The sequence below is a fragment of the Sceloporus undulatus genome, chromosome 2 (assembly GCF_019175285.1).
Source record: "Sceloporus undulatus isolate JIND9_A2432 ecotype Alabama chromosome 2, SceUnd_v1.1, whole genome shotgun sequence".
Lineage (NCBI taxonomy): Eukaryota > Metazoa > Chordata > Lepidosauria > Squamata > Phrynosomatidae > Sceloporus > Sceloporus undulatus.
In genome coordinates this window covers 17,314,156-17,332,378 of record NC_056523.1, presented here as the reverse complement: position 1 = coordinate 17,332,378, position 18,223 = coordinate 17,314,156, and the positions used below count along the sequence as shown (strand labels likewise).

The 18,223-nt window shown below is 42.0% G+C and overlaps 1 protein-coding gene across 1 annotated transcript in view; it reads left to right on the top strand.

Moving 5' to 3' along the window:
- Positions 1-2,134: 2,134 nt before the first annotated feature.
- The window catches only part of CLIC1 (chloride intracellular channel 1), a 47,769-nt gene continuing 31,680 nt past the window's right edge, over positions 2,135-18,223 (top strand). The window contains exon 1 of the mRNA XM_042454829.1: positions 2,135-2,409. Coding sequence (XP_042310763.1) covers positions 2,371-2,409 — 39 coding nt within the window. The 5' untranslated portion in view covers positions 2,135-2,370. The remainder of the gene's footprint in view (positions 2,410-18,223) is intronic.

The window sequence follows — 18,223 nt, the reverse complement described above, 5'->3', positions numbered from 1 at the left end:
GAAAAATGCCGTAGGTGCTGGTGAAACATCAGGAACAAACTCTTCTAGAACATGGCCACATAACCCGAAAACCCCACAAAAACTATGGATGCCGGCCATGAAATCCTTCGACTTATCTGTTTGGCGGATTGGTTGTTATTGCTGGAATTGCCGTATGGCCAAATAGGGCTACCCTTGGATTTTTTCTAAGCATTAGAGTTTATTATGGCCCCAGAGCTCTCTGACAGAGGAGTTCATCACACAGAGGGTGAATCGGTGAAATCCCATGCAGAAACAGGATTTTAAATCTGGGTGTTGTTTGTCAGTTGCATTGGTGTGAAAGAGAAATAATGCAAAAACAATCTGAACAGAAAGCCAAATTGTGCTTTTGCAATTTAGCGAAAGTAAAAAGGTGCTGGTTTTAATGACTTTGCATTTGGGTTATTTCCCTGTTATTTCTGTTTCATGTCATCTGATAAACATCCTGCAAATGCAGCTTCCCCCTCACTTTCCATACAGGTTAACCCCAAACGTCACTTGATAAAACATCCCGCAAACATTGGTTGGGTTTTGGTTTAATTTTAGATTCGTCCTGTGCAACAAAGCTTGATGTCTTGCAAAATGACAGGTCTGAAGAATTTCAAGGGCCGTTCACGTGGTGTCAAACTGGATTCTTTCTGCAGTGCATTTGGGCCCTGTGCCACATTTAAGCAACATGCACCTCTGGAAAGCAGAGGAGTGGAGGCCAGGGGGTTAACAACAGTGAGAAGGCAACTGCTACATAGATTTGAATTGGTTGACCAGCTGAATCCAAAGGGTGCTCAACAATGGCTCCTTTTCATCCTGGAGAGAAGTGACCAGTGGGGTCCCACAGGGCTCTGTCCTGGGCCCAGTGCTATTCAACATCTTTATCAATGACTTGGAGGACAAAATTGGGGGAATACTTATCAAATTTGCAGATGACACCAAATTAGGAGGAATAGCTAATACTCCAGAGGACAGGATCAAGATTCAAGATGACCTGAATAGACTAGAAAGCTGGGCCAAAACTAACAAAATGAAATTTAACATGGAGAAATGTAAGGTACTGCACTTACGGAGGAAAAATGAAATGCACAGATATAGAATGGGTGACACTTGGCTGAACGAGACTACATGTGAAAGGGATCTAGGAGTCCAAATAGACCACAAGTTGAAAATGAGTCAACAGTGTGACACGGTAGCTAACAAGGCCAATGCAATTTTAGGCTGCATCAATAGAAGTATAGTGTCTAGATCAAGAGAAGTAATAGTGCCACTATATTCTGCTCTGGTCAGGCCCCACCTGGAATATTGTGTCCAGTTCTGGGCGCCACAATTCAGAAAGGACATTGAGAAACTGGAGCGTGTCCAAAGGAGGGCGACTAAAATGGTGAAAGGTCTGGAAACCATGTCCTATGAGGAATGACTGAGGGAGCTGGAGATGTTTAGGCTGGAGAAGAGAAGGTTGAGAGGTGATATGATAGCCCTGTTTAAATATTTGAAGGGGATGCCATATTGAGGAGGGAGCAAGCTTGTTTTCTGCTGCTCCAGAGAACAGGACCCGGAACAATGGATGCAAGTTACAGGAAAAGAGATTCCACCTCAACATAGAAGGAACTTCCTGACAGTGGACCTTACCACACAGGGCACAGAAGTAGGGTCAGTTCGCATTGGCCGATGCATATTTGTGTCATATCGCATCGTTCATTCACACTCGTGCTCTGTGAATACGCTTTGCTGATGCATATTCGCGTCATATCGCATCGTTCATTCACAGCCTTCCGCATTGAGGGCTGTTTGAGAGTGGAACACACTCTTTCCTCGGAGTGTAGTGGAGTCTCCCTCCTTAGAGATCTTTAAATAGAGGCTGGATGGCCATCTGTCGGGGATACTTTGCTTGAGAGTTCCTGCATGGCAGAATGGGGTTGGAGTGGATGGCCCTTGGGGTCTCTTCCAACTCTATGATTCTGTGATTCTTTGCTTCTCCTTAGCAGCAGCATCCCAGTTTGGCTGGGCCAGCGCCCTCCCTTTGCCTCTCCCTCCTTTTCCTCCTCCTCCTCCTCCTCTGCCCCCATCCTCTGCTCTGAGTGACTCACAGAGAGAGAGAGAGAGAGAGAGAGAGAGAGAGAGAGAGAGAGAGAGAGAGAGGACTCAGTTCCTGGGCGGGGCCCAAAAGGCTGCGGAGGGAAGTTGGTCGAAGTTGCAAAAAGAAGAAAAAGGAGAAGCAAAAAAGAAAACGAAAAAAGAGAGACTCTCTTGTCTGCTTGCCTTCCTCCTCCTCCTCCTCGCCCTTCATCTCTAGGAAGCCTTTCTTTCTTTCTTTCTTTCTTTCTTTCTTTCTTTCTTTCTTCCCTCCTCCTCCTGCTCGCCATGGCCGAAGAGCAGCCTCAGGTCGAGCTGTTTGTCAAGGTAAGGAGCTTTGCTTCCCCCTTTCCCGCTCCTTTTTTTGGTTTTATTGTTATTTGGGAGAAGAGGAGGATGCAGATTTGGGGGCAGGAATGAAAGAGCTGCCAAGTTTCTTCAGGTCCAAAGCCCACCACTGCAGAAATGAGCCAGTTTCTGCATCCACACTGGAGAAGTAATCCGGTTTGGCACCACTTTAACTCTTTGTCTGGCTCAAGGCGATGGAATTCTGGGAGTTGGAACGGAGCTCCGCTCTGAGCCCCACAACAAACTCCCAGAATTCCAGATAAAGAGTTAAAGCGGTGCCAAACCTGGTTACTTCTCCAGTATGGATGCAGGCAAAGACACCCAAAAATGGAGCGTGAGGAAAAAGCTGCTTTTCTTTGGCAAAGTTTTGCCTTTTTCCCGTAAAAAAGGCTTTCCTCCTTCCTGATGGTTGTTTTCAGCCTCAGGCTGCCAGTCCTTTGCTCCCACAGCTTGGGCTGCATCTGCATTGCAGGAATAATCCAGTTTGGCTCCGCTTTAATGGCCACAGGCTCAATGCTATGGACGTCTAGACATGGTCATTTTGGGAGACTTTTAGCATTCTCTGTTAGATATCGCAGAGGCCACAACAAACTACACATCCCAGGAATCCCCAACATTGAGCCATGGCAGTTAAAGTGGTGTCAGAGTGGATTATTTCTGCAATGCGGAAGCAGTCTTGAGACTGGCTTTTGAGGAGGTATCTTTTGGGCTGGGGCCACACCACAGAAATGTTGGCGTTTTCTCTGAAGATGCCAGCCACAGATGCTGGCAAAATGTCAGGAAGAAACTCTTCTAGAACATGGCCACATAGCCTGAAAAACCCACAAAAAACTATGGATGTCGGCCATGAAAGTCTTTGACTTCATATTCCATAGATTGATTGTGGGCTCATCTACAGTCAAAGAAATAATGCAGTTTGACACCACTTTAACTGCTGTGGCTTCTTCTGACAGAACCCTGGGATGTGTAGTTTGGTGAGGAGTCTTTGGCATAGACGCCTAAAGACAAACTACACATCCCAGGATTCCACAGGATGGAGCTGCAGCACTTAATAGTGGTGTCAAACGGCATTGTTTCAACAGCACAGATGCACCCTTGGTTAGCCTGGTCTGTTAGTCATGCTTGGAAATGACTTGTTGAAATCAGAGGATTAGATTAGTCATTCATGACTTGTCCCATTGATTTCAGGAGCTCGGCTTTAAAAGTAACTATGGGCCCAAACAGACAGGCCCAAGTAAAGCTGCTTTGGGCCACTGTGGAAGTGTGCTGTTTAAATGACGCATGTGTCCTAAGATGTGTGTGTCATTTAAACAACATACCTCCAAAGTGACATGAAGCAGCTTTATTTTGGCCTGTCTGTTCCAGCCCTATGTCTGGGGAACCTAAACCCTAATATAGTTTCTTTTGGCTCCCAGCCCTTTGGTTCCAGCCCTGAATACTGTGTTTCTTTTGGTATAATGAGAATGGAAAAGGGTTTCAACACTGAAGGCCCAGGAAAAGCGGCCTGTCTGTTGTAGCTTCACTGAAACAAAGGAACATGTGGTGTTTCTGAAAAGGGCCGTCAAATGGTGACAGCTTGTCCAAACGGTTTCCTTGCTGCTTAAACAAATCTACTGTTTCTATGGTTTTTCCTCTCTTTTCTTGTTGTTGAAATGGTGACTGAGGTTGATAGTTTGAAGTGAGACTTCAGCCACTTTGGCAATTAAAGAGAAACTTTCTCAGATTTTCTCTCCCATCCTCGATTTGGGTATGAATTTGAAGGTGATATTAAGTTTAAACCAGACTCTTCCACCATGGTGAGTTTTGGACAGCAACTCCTATTACAGTGGTGCCTCGGGTTACGAAAGTAATTCGTTCCGCGGCCGCTTTCGTAACCCGAAAAGCCTTCGTAAGCCGAATTGCCATAGGCGCTAATGGGGAAAAGCCGCGATTCCGTGTAAAATAGCGCCGAAAAGCACCAAAAGTTTTTTCGTAACCTGAAAAAACATTCGTAACCCGGAACAATAATTCCCTATGGGATTTTTTCGTATCCCGAAAATTTCGTAACCTGGGTATTTCGTATCCCGAGGTACCACTGTATTCCTAGCCACATCAACAACATTGTAGGCCTGCATATGTGGCTGCTTCTTATAGAATCATAGAGTTGGAAGAGACTCCAAGGGCTGTCCAGTCCAACCCAATTCTGCCATGCAGGAAGACACAATCACAGCACCCCCGACAGATGGCCATCCAGCTTCTGTTTAAAGAACTCCAAAGAAGGAGACTCCACCACTCTCTGAAGGAGTGTCTTCCACTGTCTTAACAGCTCTTACTGTCAGCAGGTTCTTCCTAATGTTTAGGTAGAATCTCTTTTCCTGTAACTTGCATCCATTGCTGTGGATCCTATTCTCTGGAGGAGCAGGAAAGAAGCTTGCTCCATGGCACGCCTTCAAATATTTAAACAGAGCTGTCATATCATTATGGTGGGATCTTCCTTCCCTCCATGTGTCAGTGCCTCCAAGCTAGAATAAGAATACTGCCTCCTCCCACATATTCAAGTAACTTTTCTTGCAGTAGCCATTTGTTCCATCCTGGGGCCTACTGGCACACACTTCTCTCTCTGTACTTGGTCTGTTTTTCTCTGTGACTCACCTTGAGTTGTGAATTGTCCCCCTGTGGGTGCTTGGAAGCTGACTCTAGGCAGATATTACTGGGTTGAATGGATGGGAGGCAGACAGAACATCCAAAACTATCAGTTTGCCTCCATCTCAAGCTGGAGCCTGTCCAGAGGAAGGCAACCAAAATGGTGATGGGTCTGGAAACCATGCCTTATGATGAAAGACTTAGGGAGCTGGGTATCTTTAGCCTGCAGAAGTGATGGTTAAGAAGTGATGTGATAGCCCGGTTTTAATATTTGAAGGGTTGTCATATTGAGGATGGAGCAAGCTTGTTTTCTGCTGCTCAAGAGAATAGGACCCAGAACAATGGATCCAAACTAGGAATAGAAATTTCACCTAAACATTAGGAAAATCTTCCTGACAGTAAGAGCTGCTCAACAGTGGAACACACTTCCTTGGAGTGTAGTGGAGTCTTCTTCTTTGGAGGTTTTTAAAGAGATGCTGGATGGCCATCTGTCATGCATGCTTTGATTGTGGGTTCTTGCATGGCAGGGGGTTGGACTGGATGGTCCTTGTGGTCTCTTCCAGCTCTATGATTCTGTGATTTTAAATTTGGTCCTGCCCTGATTCCCTTGGACTAGTCAAGACCCAACAATTAAGGAAGGAAGGGAGGGATGCTCATGTTATTACATGTTGTATGTCTTCACTTATGGCAGTGATGTCCAAACTCTGGATCTCCAGGTGTTTTGGACTTCAGCTCCCAGAATCCCAGACCATTAGCCAAGATGGTTGAGGCTTCTGGGAGCTGAAGTCCAAAACACTTGGAGGGCCAGAGTTTGGACATCACTGACTTACAGTGACCCTAAGGTGAATCTTTCACAGGGTTTTCTTGGCATTTTTCTTCAGAAGGGGTTTCCCATTGGCAAAGAGATGCTCATGGCACCAAGTAAAAAATACTGAGTCCCCTCCCATCCTTTTGTCTCATACTTACACAGACATGCTCAAGGGAGAACTTTTCCTCTTTCTTGAGAAGGGCAGGCTGGGTGAGCAGTGCATTAACTGAGCCATGGGTTGAGTAGAAAACTTCCTCCAATGAGAAGCAGCTGGTTAGGTGCTTGAGTATCTTAAAGTCGCCTCTGACTTAGGGTGATCCCATGAATTTCATAAGATCTTCTTATATAAGGAATACTTAAGATGTTTTTGCCAGTTCTTTCTTCTGAAATAGAGCCTACAACAAGCACCTGATATTCATTGGTGGTCTCCCATCCAGTACTAACTTGCCTATCCCTTCCTACATCCAGGAGGGGTAGCCTTTGTTCTTTCAGATGTTTTGGACTTACCAGATGACCCAGTTAGCATGGCCAGTGGCAAAGAATTATGTGTGTTATAGTATAAAACATCTAGAGTGCCCAAGTCTCTTCACCATTCCCTTGAACCAGGGCTGAGAATCATGTGATCCTCCACATGTTCCTATATTGCAGATTCCAGCTCCCCTCACCATTCTTTATGCTGACTAAGGCTTCTGGGAGTTGTAGTCCAAGCACATGTGGAAGGTCACCTGATTCCCAGCTTTGGCGTGAAGGAACAAATTGTCAGTGTTTCAGAAAAAGATATGTGGACCCTTTTCCAGTTATATCTCATAACATACTGTTTTATTGTTGTTTGTTGTTCCTCCAAGTCATTTTTCAGGGATCAGGGATTTGGCAACCCTAAGGTGAACCTATCATAGGGTTTTCTTGGCAAGTTTTTTCAGAAGGGGTTTGCCATGGCCCTCTTCTGAGACTGCAACTTGTCTAAGGTCACCCAGTGGGATTTTATACTTGATCAGGGATCTGAATCCTGGCCTCCAGGGTCCAATGTGCAAAATACTGTTTTATACCAATTGATAATGGGATGGCAGATGATGAGCTAGAAGGGGGCTATTTGTGTATTAGTTGTGATGATGAGTCTCTTTGTTGTGCTTTCTACTTTTGCACGAATTGGAGGAAACAAATCCTATTGATTTCAGTTGAAAGTGATGTTCTCCTTCTGGGAGAGTAAACTGACCCTTTGTGTATGTTCTATATTCATAGGAGAGAAGAGAAAGTGATTTCCTTGCTATTAAAAAAGCACCAAACCTGAAAGCACACAACGATTATGCAATATTTATACAATAATAATAGGGGCTTGGCCATCACTCCTCCTCCATGGTAGAGAGGTGATACTTTAAACAGCCTTACAAAGTGTAATTTCCAGCTCTAGTTATTGCTGGAGGCTAAGACAAGCCAAAGGGGAATACTTTGGTGTTGCTTTGTGGTTAACCCACCATCCTGCTTTCTTTAAAATCATATGATAACAGTATAAGAAAAAGTGTTAAGAAGTGAAATAATAATCATATTCTGTCTTTCCAAATATCAGATACCTTTCCTTCTGTTAATCTGCACATTTCTTGAATGTGACTTCCTCTTCTTGTCATTTTGTGATCCTCCTGACAATGAGAGGAGGGGCTGAGAGGTGTTTGTCAGAGCTTTCTGCCTTCCTCTTATTCCTAATTTGTGCAGCCTTTTTGAGACAACCCAAATATGTAGTCTCAAAGGTTTACCATCTCTGTCTCTATGGATAAAAATGATGGGCTACTACTCCTGGTGGCTGGTTCTATTCGTCTATAAATGACCAACCAGTAGTATGGGAGGAAGAAAATAGAAGTACGGAAAGTGGGCTCTTTTGTTGCCCCAAGCTGCTTCTTGAGACTGGTTGTGGATTCCAGTCTCAAGCCAGAGCTTGGAAAAGTTACTTTCTTTGGACTATAATACTTACAGTCTCCTGGCCAGCAGGGTCTGTCTGCTTCTTTGGCACTGTAGTATGAGATTGGCTATGTAGTTAACATCCCCAATCTCATACATGAAACTTATTGTCTAGTCAAACCCACTGGTTTTTCTACCCCAGGGAAAGTGTGGTTTTTCAGATATTGTTGGACTTCAGTTCACATTAGCTCTAGCCAACATAGCCAGTGGTGAGGGACCACGGGATTTGTCATCCCCTACATCTTCATGCCTAATCTACATACTATCATGTATGTTGTCCTACTGTTTCCTGGGACTGTCTGAAATCTCAAGCTTGGTTTTACCGTACCATTGGTTACCTGATGCTACTTTTAGCTGAAGATGCTGGGGATTGAATTTGGGGCCTTCTGCATGCAAAATGTATGCTCTGCCACTGTTCTGTGGCTTCTCCTCTTGTGACACACTTGCTGAAAAGGGTCCCTGTTGGACCCTTCTTCTTAAACCAGTCTCTCATGGCTTTCTGTCTTTTGGGACTCTTCCCAAATTCCTTTTCCCCATTCCTAGCAATCCCCATGCTGCTAAATAGGTTACATCTACTCATGTATAGCAGCCAACTCATTATGCAGACTTGCCATGTTAGTGTGTAAATAGCATCCTGCTAAGGAACTATTTTTATTTACCTTTTTATTTGCTCCATAAAATGCTACATCCTCAGTAAGTATCGCAGCTCACTGAGATTGAGAGCTGCTGAGTTTTATGTATTTGGAGAGTGCTGTTTTCAAAAACTGAAAGAGAAGAGCCTGGGTGGGGCAGCTAGTAAATGAGAAACACATTCTTCTGTGCTGCCACTGGTGCCAAGCAAAGCCACACTTGTTCCTGTCTTATGGTCAGCCTGACTTGGCTCTTTCCATTCTAATGGCCAGAATTCTTATTGTGGTCTACATTATGTATTGTTGGTGTTGTGTGCCTTTTTTCTGACTTACGGCAACCCTGTCATGGGATTTTCTGGGAATGTGTTATTCAGACAGTTTGACATTGCCTTCCTCTGAGGCTGAGAGTGTGTGACTTGCTCAAGGTCAACCAGTGGGTTTCCATGGCTGAGTGGGGAATCAAATTGTGATCTCCAGAATTGTAGTCCAACAGTTAAGCCACTATGCCATGCTAGGCTCTCTCACCCAGCTCGATACATAGCAAAGGTACTAAAAACTCTGTGAGTGAATTGTGAAGATGTGTAACAAGATACTAGCAAGAGTGTCCCCATGTGCATTGGGCTCTACTCATGCACATCGACACTCCCTAGCCAGTGTTCCAATGTACATCGGGACTGATGCACATCTGTTTAGTTCAGCATCAGTTGCTTTGCCACCTCCCTTATGTAGTAACATAACAGCAGCCTCTTACTGGGTACAGATGTTGCAGAACTGCCCAGTTCTAATCCTCACAGCTATAAACCCACTGTGTCCAAAGTATGATGGCCTCAGTTTAGTCATCTTGGCTTCCAGAGAGAGATCTGCTCTAGAGTCCATGTGTTTGCCTTCTTGGCCATCCCTGGTATTCTCAGGCCCTGTACAGATGGGCCAAAAAGTCCGTACTCAGTACGTGCTAGGGTAGCCTGGGAGCGTCCTTTTCACAGTTGGCCCAGTTTCCCACCAGCCATTAGTGCTCTTTTATGGTGGTGGGGAAAGTGTAGCCTTCCAGATATTTTGAACTTCAGCTCCCACAGTACCTTGCTATTGACAGTGTTGAGTGTGGCTGATGGGAATTGTGGGCCATCTAAAGGCCCAATGTTTCCCATCTCCCTCTTCTTCATGCCTTCTCTTAATAGCTCCCTCATCTTCTGGGGTCATTTTTTGGGGAGCATGGGATAGTCTGGTGTTCTTCCATGCCCTTTGTTTTAAACATCATATTATTGCTCTGCAAGATGTCTCCCTAATTCTATCCACTGTGTGACCAGTCTTGTGAATGAACAATTAAATGGACTCATGTGCTAGGTGTACATGCTATACGTCTATATATGTATGTGTGTGTGTGTGTGTGTGTGTGTGTGTGTGTGTGTATATATATATATATATATATATAGGGGGGGGGGGGGGGGTGGGCTCTGTGTTTATAACAATAGATATAAAAAGTCATCGCCATACTTTTATTTTACACATTTTTGTTTCTGTCATGTGTTTTTGCATTCTTTCATTTGTTGGTTGGTTTTCTGGTTCTGTGTGCACAATTTTTTAGAAGTGTTATAAAAGATTTTTGAAACAAACACTGATAAAATTCTCCTTTTTTGCAACTTCATCTTTGTGGTATCTAAATGATAGACACCAGAGATTTTTGGACTGCAGTCGCCCCCCTCCCAGCATGATCATTTGGAGTTGGATCCTGGGAGCTATTGTTTAAAAAAACTCCTCAATTTTTTTAAAGTTCTTAAATATTTGCTGCTGATTCTCCTTCTGAGAATTCTTCACTTCCCTCTGAAATTTGAAGAGACAACTCTGTTGTTTTTGTTCTGTCTTGATCACTGGGTTGCCAGTGGGATTCCCCTTTTTTGCTTGGTCAGGGAGGCTGCTGGTTATGTGTCGTGATCATCCACAGCGATGACATGTCATACTGCCGATAGGGACTGCAGAAGTCATTTAGCCCAAACTTCAATTCAGCACAGGATTTGCAGTACAGAATTCAGTGACAAGAGGAGTGGCTGCTCTGACTCTCCTGATGTTGTTGAACTGCACCTCCCATCATCCCTCCCTATTGACTCTGTTGATTAGGCTCCTGAAGTTGCAACCTGACATCATCTGGAAGAGGGAACAACTGTAAATCAGACAGAGGCATATCCATCCTCTGTTTAAAAACCTCCAGCAAGGAAGAGCCTCCTATCTCCTCAGACTATTTGTTCTGTTATTGAATGGCTCTTATCAGGAAGTTTATCCTCATGTTTATCCTCTAACATGTAAACGTCTGAAGCTATCCTATTCTGTATCAGATGATCAGTCTTCTCCCTGTGATGTCTGCCTCAGGGATGCTTTTTTCAATCTGAAAGCAGAGTTCAATTTCAGAGAAGTTCTTGGGAGGTGCATTCCTTTGGTGGGCAGCGACAAAGAGTAGGGCCAACATTTCAGAATATTTTTGCTTAAAGCACTTACTGTTTAACGAAATGTAAAGAGATCTTGTAGCACCTTTGAGACTAACTGTGAAAGAAATTGTAGCATGATCTCTCATAGACTGGCATCAGTTGGCATCTGAGGAATTAGACCAAGTCTGAAAGCTAATGCTACAACTTCTTTTTCACAGTTATTCTCAAAGGTGCTACAAGATCCCTTTGCATTTTGATATTCCAGAATAACACAGCCATGTTTCTCAATTCTACTGGCATGTTTAAATAAAAACTCATTCACACTACACAGTGATATGCTTTAACTGTCATGGCACCATCCTATGGAGTCCTGGGATCAGCAGTTTAGTGTGTGTGTGTTTGTGTGTGTGTGTGCGCGCCTCCCTTCAAGTTGCTTGTTGACATACGATGGCCCCATAAATTCCATACAGTTTTCTTAGGCAAGGAATACTCAGAGGTGGTTTTGTCAGTTCCTTCCTCTGAATATAGCCTCCAGCACCTGGTATTCATTGGGCATCCAAGTACAAACCAAAACTGGCCCTGCTTAACTTCCAAGATCAAATCTTATGCTTTTAGGATATTTAGGAAAAGCATTTAAATTTATCAGCCAAAGAACTCTAGAGCCTTATCAAACTAAGAATTCCAAGATTATACAGGATGCAACCTTGGCAGTGGAAATGGAATCATAGTCTATATTTGTGTACAGTATTATGAAACAGAACTAAGCCTTAGGAGGACTTCAGTCTGTAAGAATGGGAGGGGCCTCTGATAAAACCTGGGAAAATATCCTAGGATTGTAGAGGCGGGTGTGGCCAACTAGATAATATCCAGAGATCTGGATTGGAAGCCCAGAAGAATGAGATTTGGCTCCAGGGTCTGAGATTCCCCAACCCAGGTATGCTGCAAGGTGTTAGGTAGAAGGCCTTTTCCATCCCAGTATCTAAGCTATTTTGAATGGAGAATGGGATCGTTTATCAGACACAAATTGTTCTCATTTGCTACTCTACATGTAGTGTCTCTTCTTCACATTACATAGATCTGGCTTTCCTCTTCCTCCAAAAATTCCTCTCTTCTCAGGACAGTTCCTCTAAAGTTACCTTTATATTTGACTGCTCTCCTGGTCCACATAGGCACTGCAGGATTGGTGGGAAAGGAGTGGATACTGTGGGACTGTTCTCCCTGTCCTTTGTCACTTTTTTGGGAAGAGGGCAGTGGTTCCCCCCCCATTTTACTCACCCACTAAAAGTATAGTAGCCTGTGTGACCATACTGCCCATAGTAGATGTGGGTTTCCTTCTTGTGCAGCCAGCATGGAAAGGAAATACAGAGTACTGAGTACTTTGTCAGCTAATATATCTATTTGTAAGTTGTTGAGTTTTGGGGACTTATGTACCAAACTCACTTGTGGTGTTGTTGTAGCCTCTCACTTGTGTTGTGTTTTTGGTTGTTTTTTTGTTTTTGTTTTTTGTTTAATTGTCCCAACTTACTCTAGAATTGGGACTCAACAGAACTAGCATTACTTCCATGTTATATTCTTTTTACCCTGTTGCTGCCTTCTCAAGGGGGGATACAGTTAAAACAAAGTGGTTTAGTTAATGTGTATCTTTTCTTAGCTTGTAGTTTCAAAGCTTGTTAAAATTTAAAAGTTTTGGTGCTTTGGGAGTATATTTAAGAGCAGAGAGGTTGCTTCCTATCTGTAGTGTGCCAGTGTGTTCCCCAGTAGCATGGTTTGGGAAGTGATGACTACAGCTCCCATGTACCCTTACCAGCAAGATGAATGCTTATACTGATAAGAGGTGGAGTTTCAAACAATGTGTGGAAGATGCACCTCCTAAAGAAGGTGATGGTGAAGAATAATAGTATCACTTTATTTTGCTTTGATCAGAGATCACCTGGAATATTGTGTCCAGTTCTGGGCACTACAATTCAAGAAGGATGTTGACAAGCTGAAATGTATCCATTGGAGGGTGACCAAAATGGTGAAAGGTCTGGGAACTATGATTGTTGGTCCACTTTACTGCTGCATTGCTTGTGCATGTGCATGTGACAGTGTTCCTCTGTGGGTTTTGGTAGACGTCTTTTCCCATGCTACCTGGAGGTTGCTAGGGGGTGAATCTGGGGCCTTTGGCACATGAGACAGACATTCAACCATTGTGTTGTGGTCCTCTAACTCTCTAAGGTTGGGGATGCTCATCTGTCTGAGCTCACCAGATCTTATGCCTTACTCCAAGTATTTTCTTACCCTCAGCATATTCCTAGGTTGCCTTTGCTACCAGTTTCTTATCCTTATTCAGATGTATGCTATTGCTTACTGTATATACTCATGTATAAGTATAGAAATTTAAGTCAAAAAATTGACCACAAAAACAGAGTCAATTTATCCACAGGTCAATGTTAGTACCGTACTTTAACTTTTATTTTAAAAAAGGCACCATCCCTTGGTGAAAACCAAGAATATAATCTGTCCTGGAAGCACTGACCCTGCTCTGTTCCCTCAACCATCCAGCCTTTAGGATGAGCACAAACAGTTACGCATGCTGGAATTCTATTAAGTTATTTGGCATTGTTTTCCTTTGCTTCATCCTTTAGATCCTTTGTTATATGGCCCTAAATTTGACCCTTGACCTATCCATGGGTCACATCAAACAACACAATTTTGGTCCCAAAACCTGCCCTTGACTTACACATGAGGTCGACTTATAGTCGAGTACATACGGTATCCTTTGGTAGGGAAAACGTCCTTTGGTCCCATGCTGTGATTAGGGATGGATGGTTGAGGTAATAGAGCAGGGTTGATTACTTGGGATTCCTGGAGAGATGTCCATGTCAGCAGTATATCTTTGCACTTGAGGATCTTCTCTAGGTCCTTCATAGCTCCCCTTCCAAATCCTGGGTTCCATCTTCAAAATAATCTCATTATGTGTATGCAAATATTTCAAAATTCAATAAAATAAATTTAAATTAGAATTAAAAAAAACAAACCCAAACACTTCTGTTCCCAAACATTTTGGATAAAGGAGTCTCAACCTGTAGTATGGTGTCTTTTGCATACCTTAAACTGTTACATTTACTATTACTTGTTAATGTTACTATTTATGATAGGCAGAGAACATTAATTGGTATTTGTATGCTTATTCTAAGAACCAGCGTGGTGTAGTACTTTGAGGGCACCACAATTCAAAAAGGATGTTGAGAAATTGGAGTGCATCCAAAGGAGGGTGACTAAAATGGTGAAGGGTCTGGAAGCCATGTCTTATGAGGAACGACTTAGGGAGCTGGGGATGTTTAGCCTGGAGAAGAGAAGGTTAAGAGGTGATATGATAGCCCTGTTTAAATATTTGAAGGGAAGTCATATTGAGGAGGGAGAAAGCTTGTTTTCTGCTGCTCCAGGGAACAGGACCTGGAACAATGGATGCAAGCTCCAGGAAAAGAGATTCCACCTCAACATTGGAGGAATTTCCTGACAGTAAATGCTGTTCGACAGTGGAACACACTCCCTCAGAGGTATTTAAGCAGAGATTGATGGCCATCTATTTGGGTACTTTGACTGAAAGTTCCTGCATGGCAGGAGTTGGACTGGATGGCCCTTATGGTCTCTTCCAATTCTGTGATTCTATGAGTGTTTGACTATGACTCTGGAGATCAGGGTTCGATTCCCACTTCAGCTTTGGAAGCCCATTGGGTGATCTTGGGCAAGTCATGCACTCTGTCCCAGAGAACCCTGTGATAGAGTCACCATAGGTTGAAAATGACTTGAAGGCACAAGAGCATAACAAATGCTTGTTCTGAAACCAAATGAAGAGGTAGCCTATACAAAAATAGCATGGCTTAGTTTTGTTTTTAAGAAAAGGGGAAGTTGCTTCCCCCTTGGCATGAGCACAGTGCCCCATTGCTCTCTTTTCATTAGCATTTGGTGCTAAAAATTCAGCAATATTGTGTTCTTGTATGCAGTCAAGCAGCATTCCCCAAACTAGCACCATCTGAATGTGTTGCACTATAAGCCTCAGCATCCTCAGCCACTATGTCCATTGTAGATGGGGTGGTGGTGACATGGTAATTCAATATGCTTTGAAAATGCAAGCTTTGGGAGAGGTTATTTAATTACACAGGCCTAGAATGGGGGAAAAGCAACAATTTTCTTTCTTTTTTAAAAATAATCTTTATTGAAGTTTACAATATATACACCCATCAAACATTGCTTTTCTATAATCTTGTTACATAAATACAGCTATAGTTCCCCCTCCCCCTCATTGATTCCTGCAAATACTTCTTAACAGCTAATCAAAGATATTCCTCTCTTAATCAAAGTCACTTTGTAACTACGATCGTTCTTCACACATTGTTTGTGCGTGCATGTATTTTTCTCCTCTTGAATACCAAACTAGAGATTGCACCTTTCTACAAGGCTTTCTTCGTTATACCATAGCCAAACTGCTATATTATTCTATTTGCTACTTTATACGGAAAATAAAATATTATAGATTGAGATTACACTTAAAATTGTGTTTATATTAACCATCTGTCTTTACAAAACTTTATCAATGAATCCCATATTTCTTTTGACTCTTCATTTTCTTCTTTTTCTTTTAAGGCCATTGTAATCCTGTCCATTTCTACTATTTCCAACGATTTATTTAGCCAAGTATCTATCGTAGGAACTTCTGAATGTTTCCACACCTTTGCTAATGACATCCTTGCTGTTGTTATCAAATACAAAATAGGTTTTAGATTTTGTCTAATTTCTTTGTTGTCTACCATATTCAGCAAAAACAGCTCAGGTTCCAATTTCATATCAGTTTGATACATTTTTTGTATGATTTCTCTAATCTTACACCAATAATTTTGCACCTTAGGGCAAGTCCACCACATATGAAAGAAAGAGCCGACATTACCATTACATCTCCAATATGTACTCAAACAGTTTCTGTGAATTTTGCTTAATCTGGAAGGGGTCAAGTACCATCTGTGAATCATCTTTATCAAATTTTCTTTTATATTCATACATAATGTGAATTTTAAATCTTTTCCCCATCTTTCCAGATTTATTGTGTGTCCTACATTTTTTGCCCAACTGATCATACAGGATTTAATCCTTTATTTCTCCAATTCTAATTTGAGACAGAATTTATATAGTTTTGAGATCAGCCCTTTCCTTTTGTCGTCTTGAATAATCAGATTTAATTCCGTTTCTTCCCCACTTGCTTATTATCGATCCTATATTGTTCGCTTAGTTGTAAATATGCAAACTATTGAATTTTGATACCGTTCTCTTCTAATTCTTTTTTGGATTTCATTATAATTTTCCCTTTTTCTATTTTTAAGATATCTTTGTATCTCAACCCGCTTCTTCCCTCTGCAGGCTAGGCAGGTCCCAGAGAACCCCTTTTTAGTCTTTTTTTTTTTATCCTGAAGGAAACCTTGAATAAAATTTCAGGTCCCAAGGGACCCCTTTGTAAAAATGGTTATATCTACAGCTAAAAAAAAATGTTTTATTTTTTCCCCCAATCACAATTTGTCATGAAACCCCGGGGCTCCAAGGAACCCTGCTTGAGAAACCCTGTCCCAGAGGTCCGAAGAGTAATCTGGTTCCCCAGTTACCAACTGCAAATAGTACTAGTTCCCTAAACCCAAACCAGAAGTCTATTTTGAGTTTATAAAGCCCCTTTTGGGGGCAGATTCTGGGGCAATGGAGATGCTGCATAATATTTTAATTAAAAAAAAATCTGCCCCTGGATAATTCCAGTAACAAAATTATCAGATTTTTTTTAAAGAGGAAGGCTTTCTCTTGTGCCATGATTTTAATCAGGCAGAGACCTCTCCGTATTAATTATTTGTGAAAGAAAAATCTTGCACTTGGGGGCAAATTACAAAACAAATGACCTATATTTTGTTTCTAAGAAGCTCAGTGTAAGTACAGTGAGTGGGTCCTTGTTATCCACTGGGGTTTGGTTCCAGGCCTCCCTGTGGATAACAAAATCCGTGGATGCCCAAGTCCCATTAAATACAACGGCATAGTAAAATGGTGCCCCTTATATAAAATGGGAAATCAAGGTTTGCTATTTGGAATTTATACTTTTTCGGAGTATTTTCAAGCCGTGGATGCTTGAATCCATGGATAAAAAAAAATCTGTGGATAAGGAAGGCCAACTGTACAAGTCATCTCCTTCCTCTCCAGCTTGAGGATGAATTAGCTCCAAGCCACACTGAGTGATTGGCCTAAAATGCTGTCTTGCAAGAGAATCTTCATAAATATTCCACTTACTCAAGTGATCATGTCACTGTTCTAGAAATAGCAGAACTAGATTTTTTTTCTGGACATTTTATCAGTGTTCTAAATAATGTTTTTTAACATAATACATTTGCTTTAAATGTTATATTCCAATATGTTAAAAGCTTTATGTGGAATTTATTTTATTGGAATAATAATGCAAAGATAATATGATGTATTTCTTTCATATTTAACAAACAGTAACCACACCTGAAAGACCTAGCCATCTTAGTCTGGAAACTCAATATGCAAAGGAATCTTGTAGCACCTTTCAGACTAACTGAAAGAAAGACGTTGGTAGCATGACCTTTTGTATACATGAGTCTACTTCCTCAGATGCCCCTGAAAGAACACTATATTTTTAAAGGGCATTTCTAAATAGAGCTGTACGTGATACATCCCACACCAACAGTTTAACTTCTTTTATGCTGCTGAAGAAGCACTTTACGGATACCACAAACTGCTAAAAAGACAAATCAATGGGTATTAGAGCAAATCAAGCCAGAAATCTCCCTAGAAACCAAGATGACTAAATTGAGACTGCCTGCTCTGGACATATAAGAGGCTATGACTCTCTAGAAAAGACAATAATAAGGTAGAAGGCAGTGGGAAAAGAGGAAGACTGTATTACAGAAGGATAGACCATGGCCCTGAGTCTGAGGGACCTAAGCAGGGCAGTTGATGACAGCGTGACTTTGAGGTCCCACATTAATAGGTTCACCATAAATTGAAATTGACTTGATGGCAGTTAACAACAAATTACTATAGTACTTTCAGCTTCATTCATGCTCTTTATTAATCATTTTAGTCTGTGTGTATGGTGTGCATTTTTTTTTCATAGAAAAATAGTAGCATTGGAAAACTTTCCAGAAATATTTCAGAACAGCTTTTCATATTTTCAGATCTCTTATTCAAGAAGAAACTTTTACAGTACAATATTGACAAACAATGCAGTTTCTCTGTGGGAAAATGAAGGTTAGATCAGCTGTAAAACAATCACATGGTTTTGGGCATCATGAGTTGTTGACAAGAAGGGAGTGGACAGGATATGCTCCATGTTT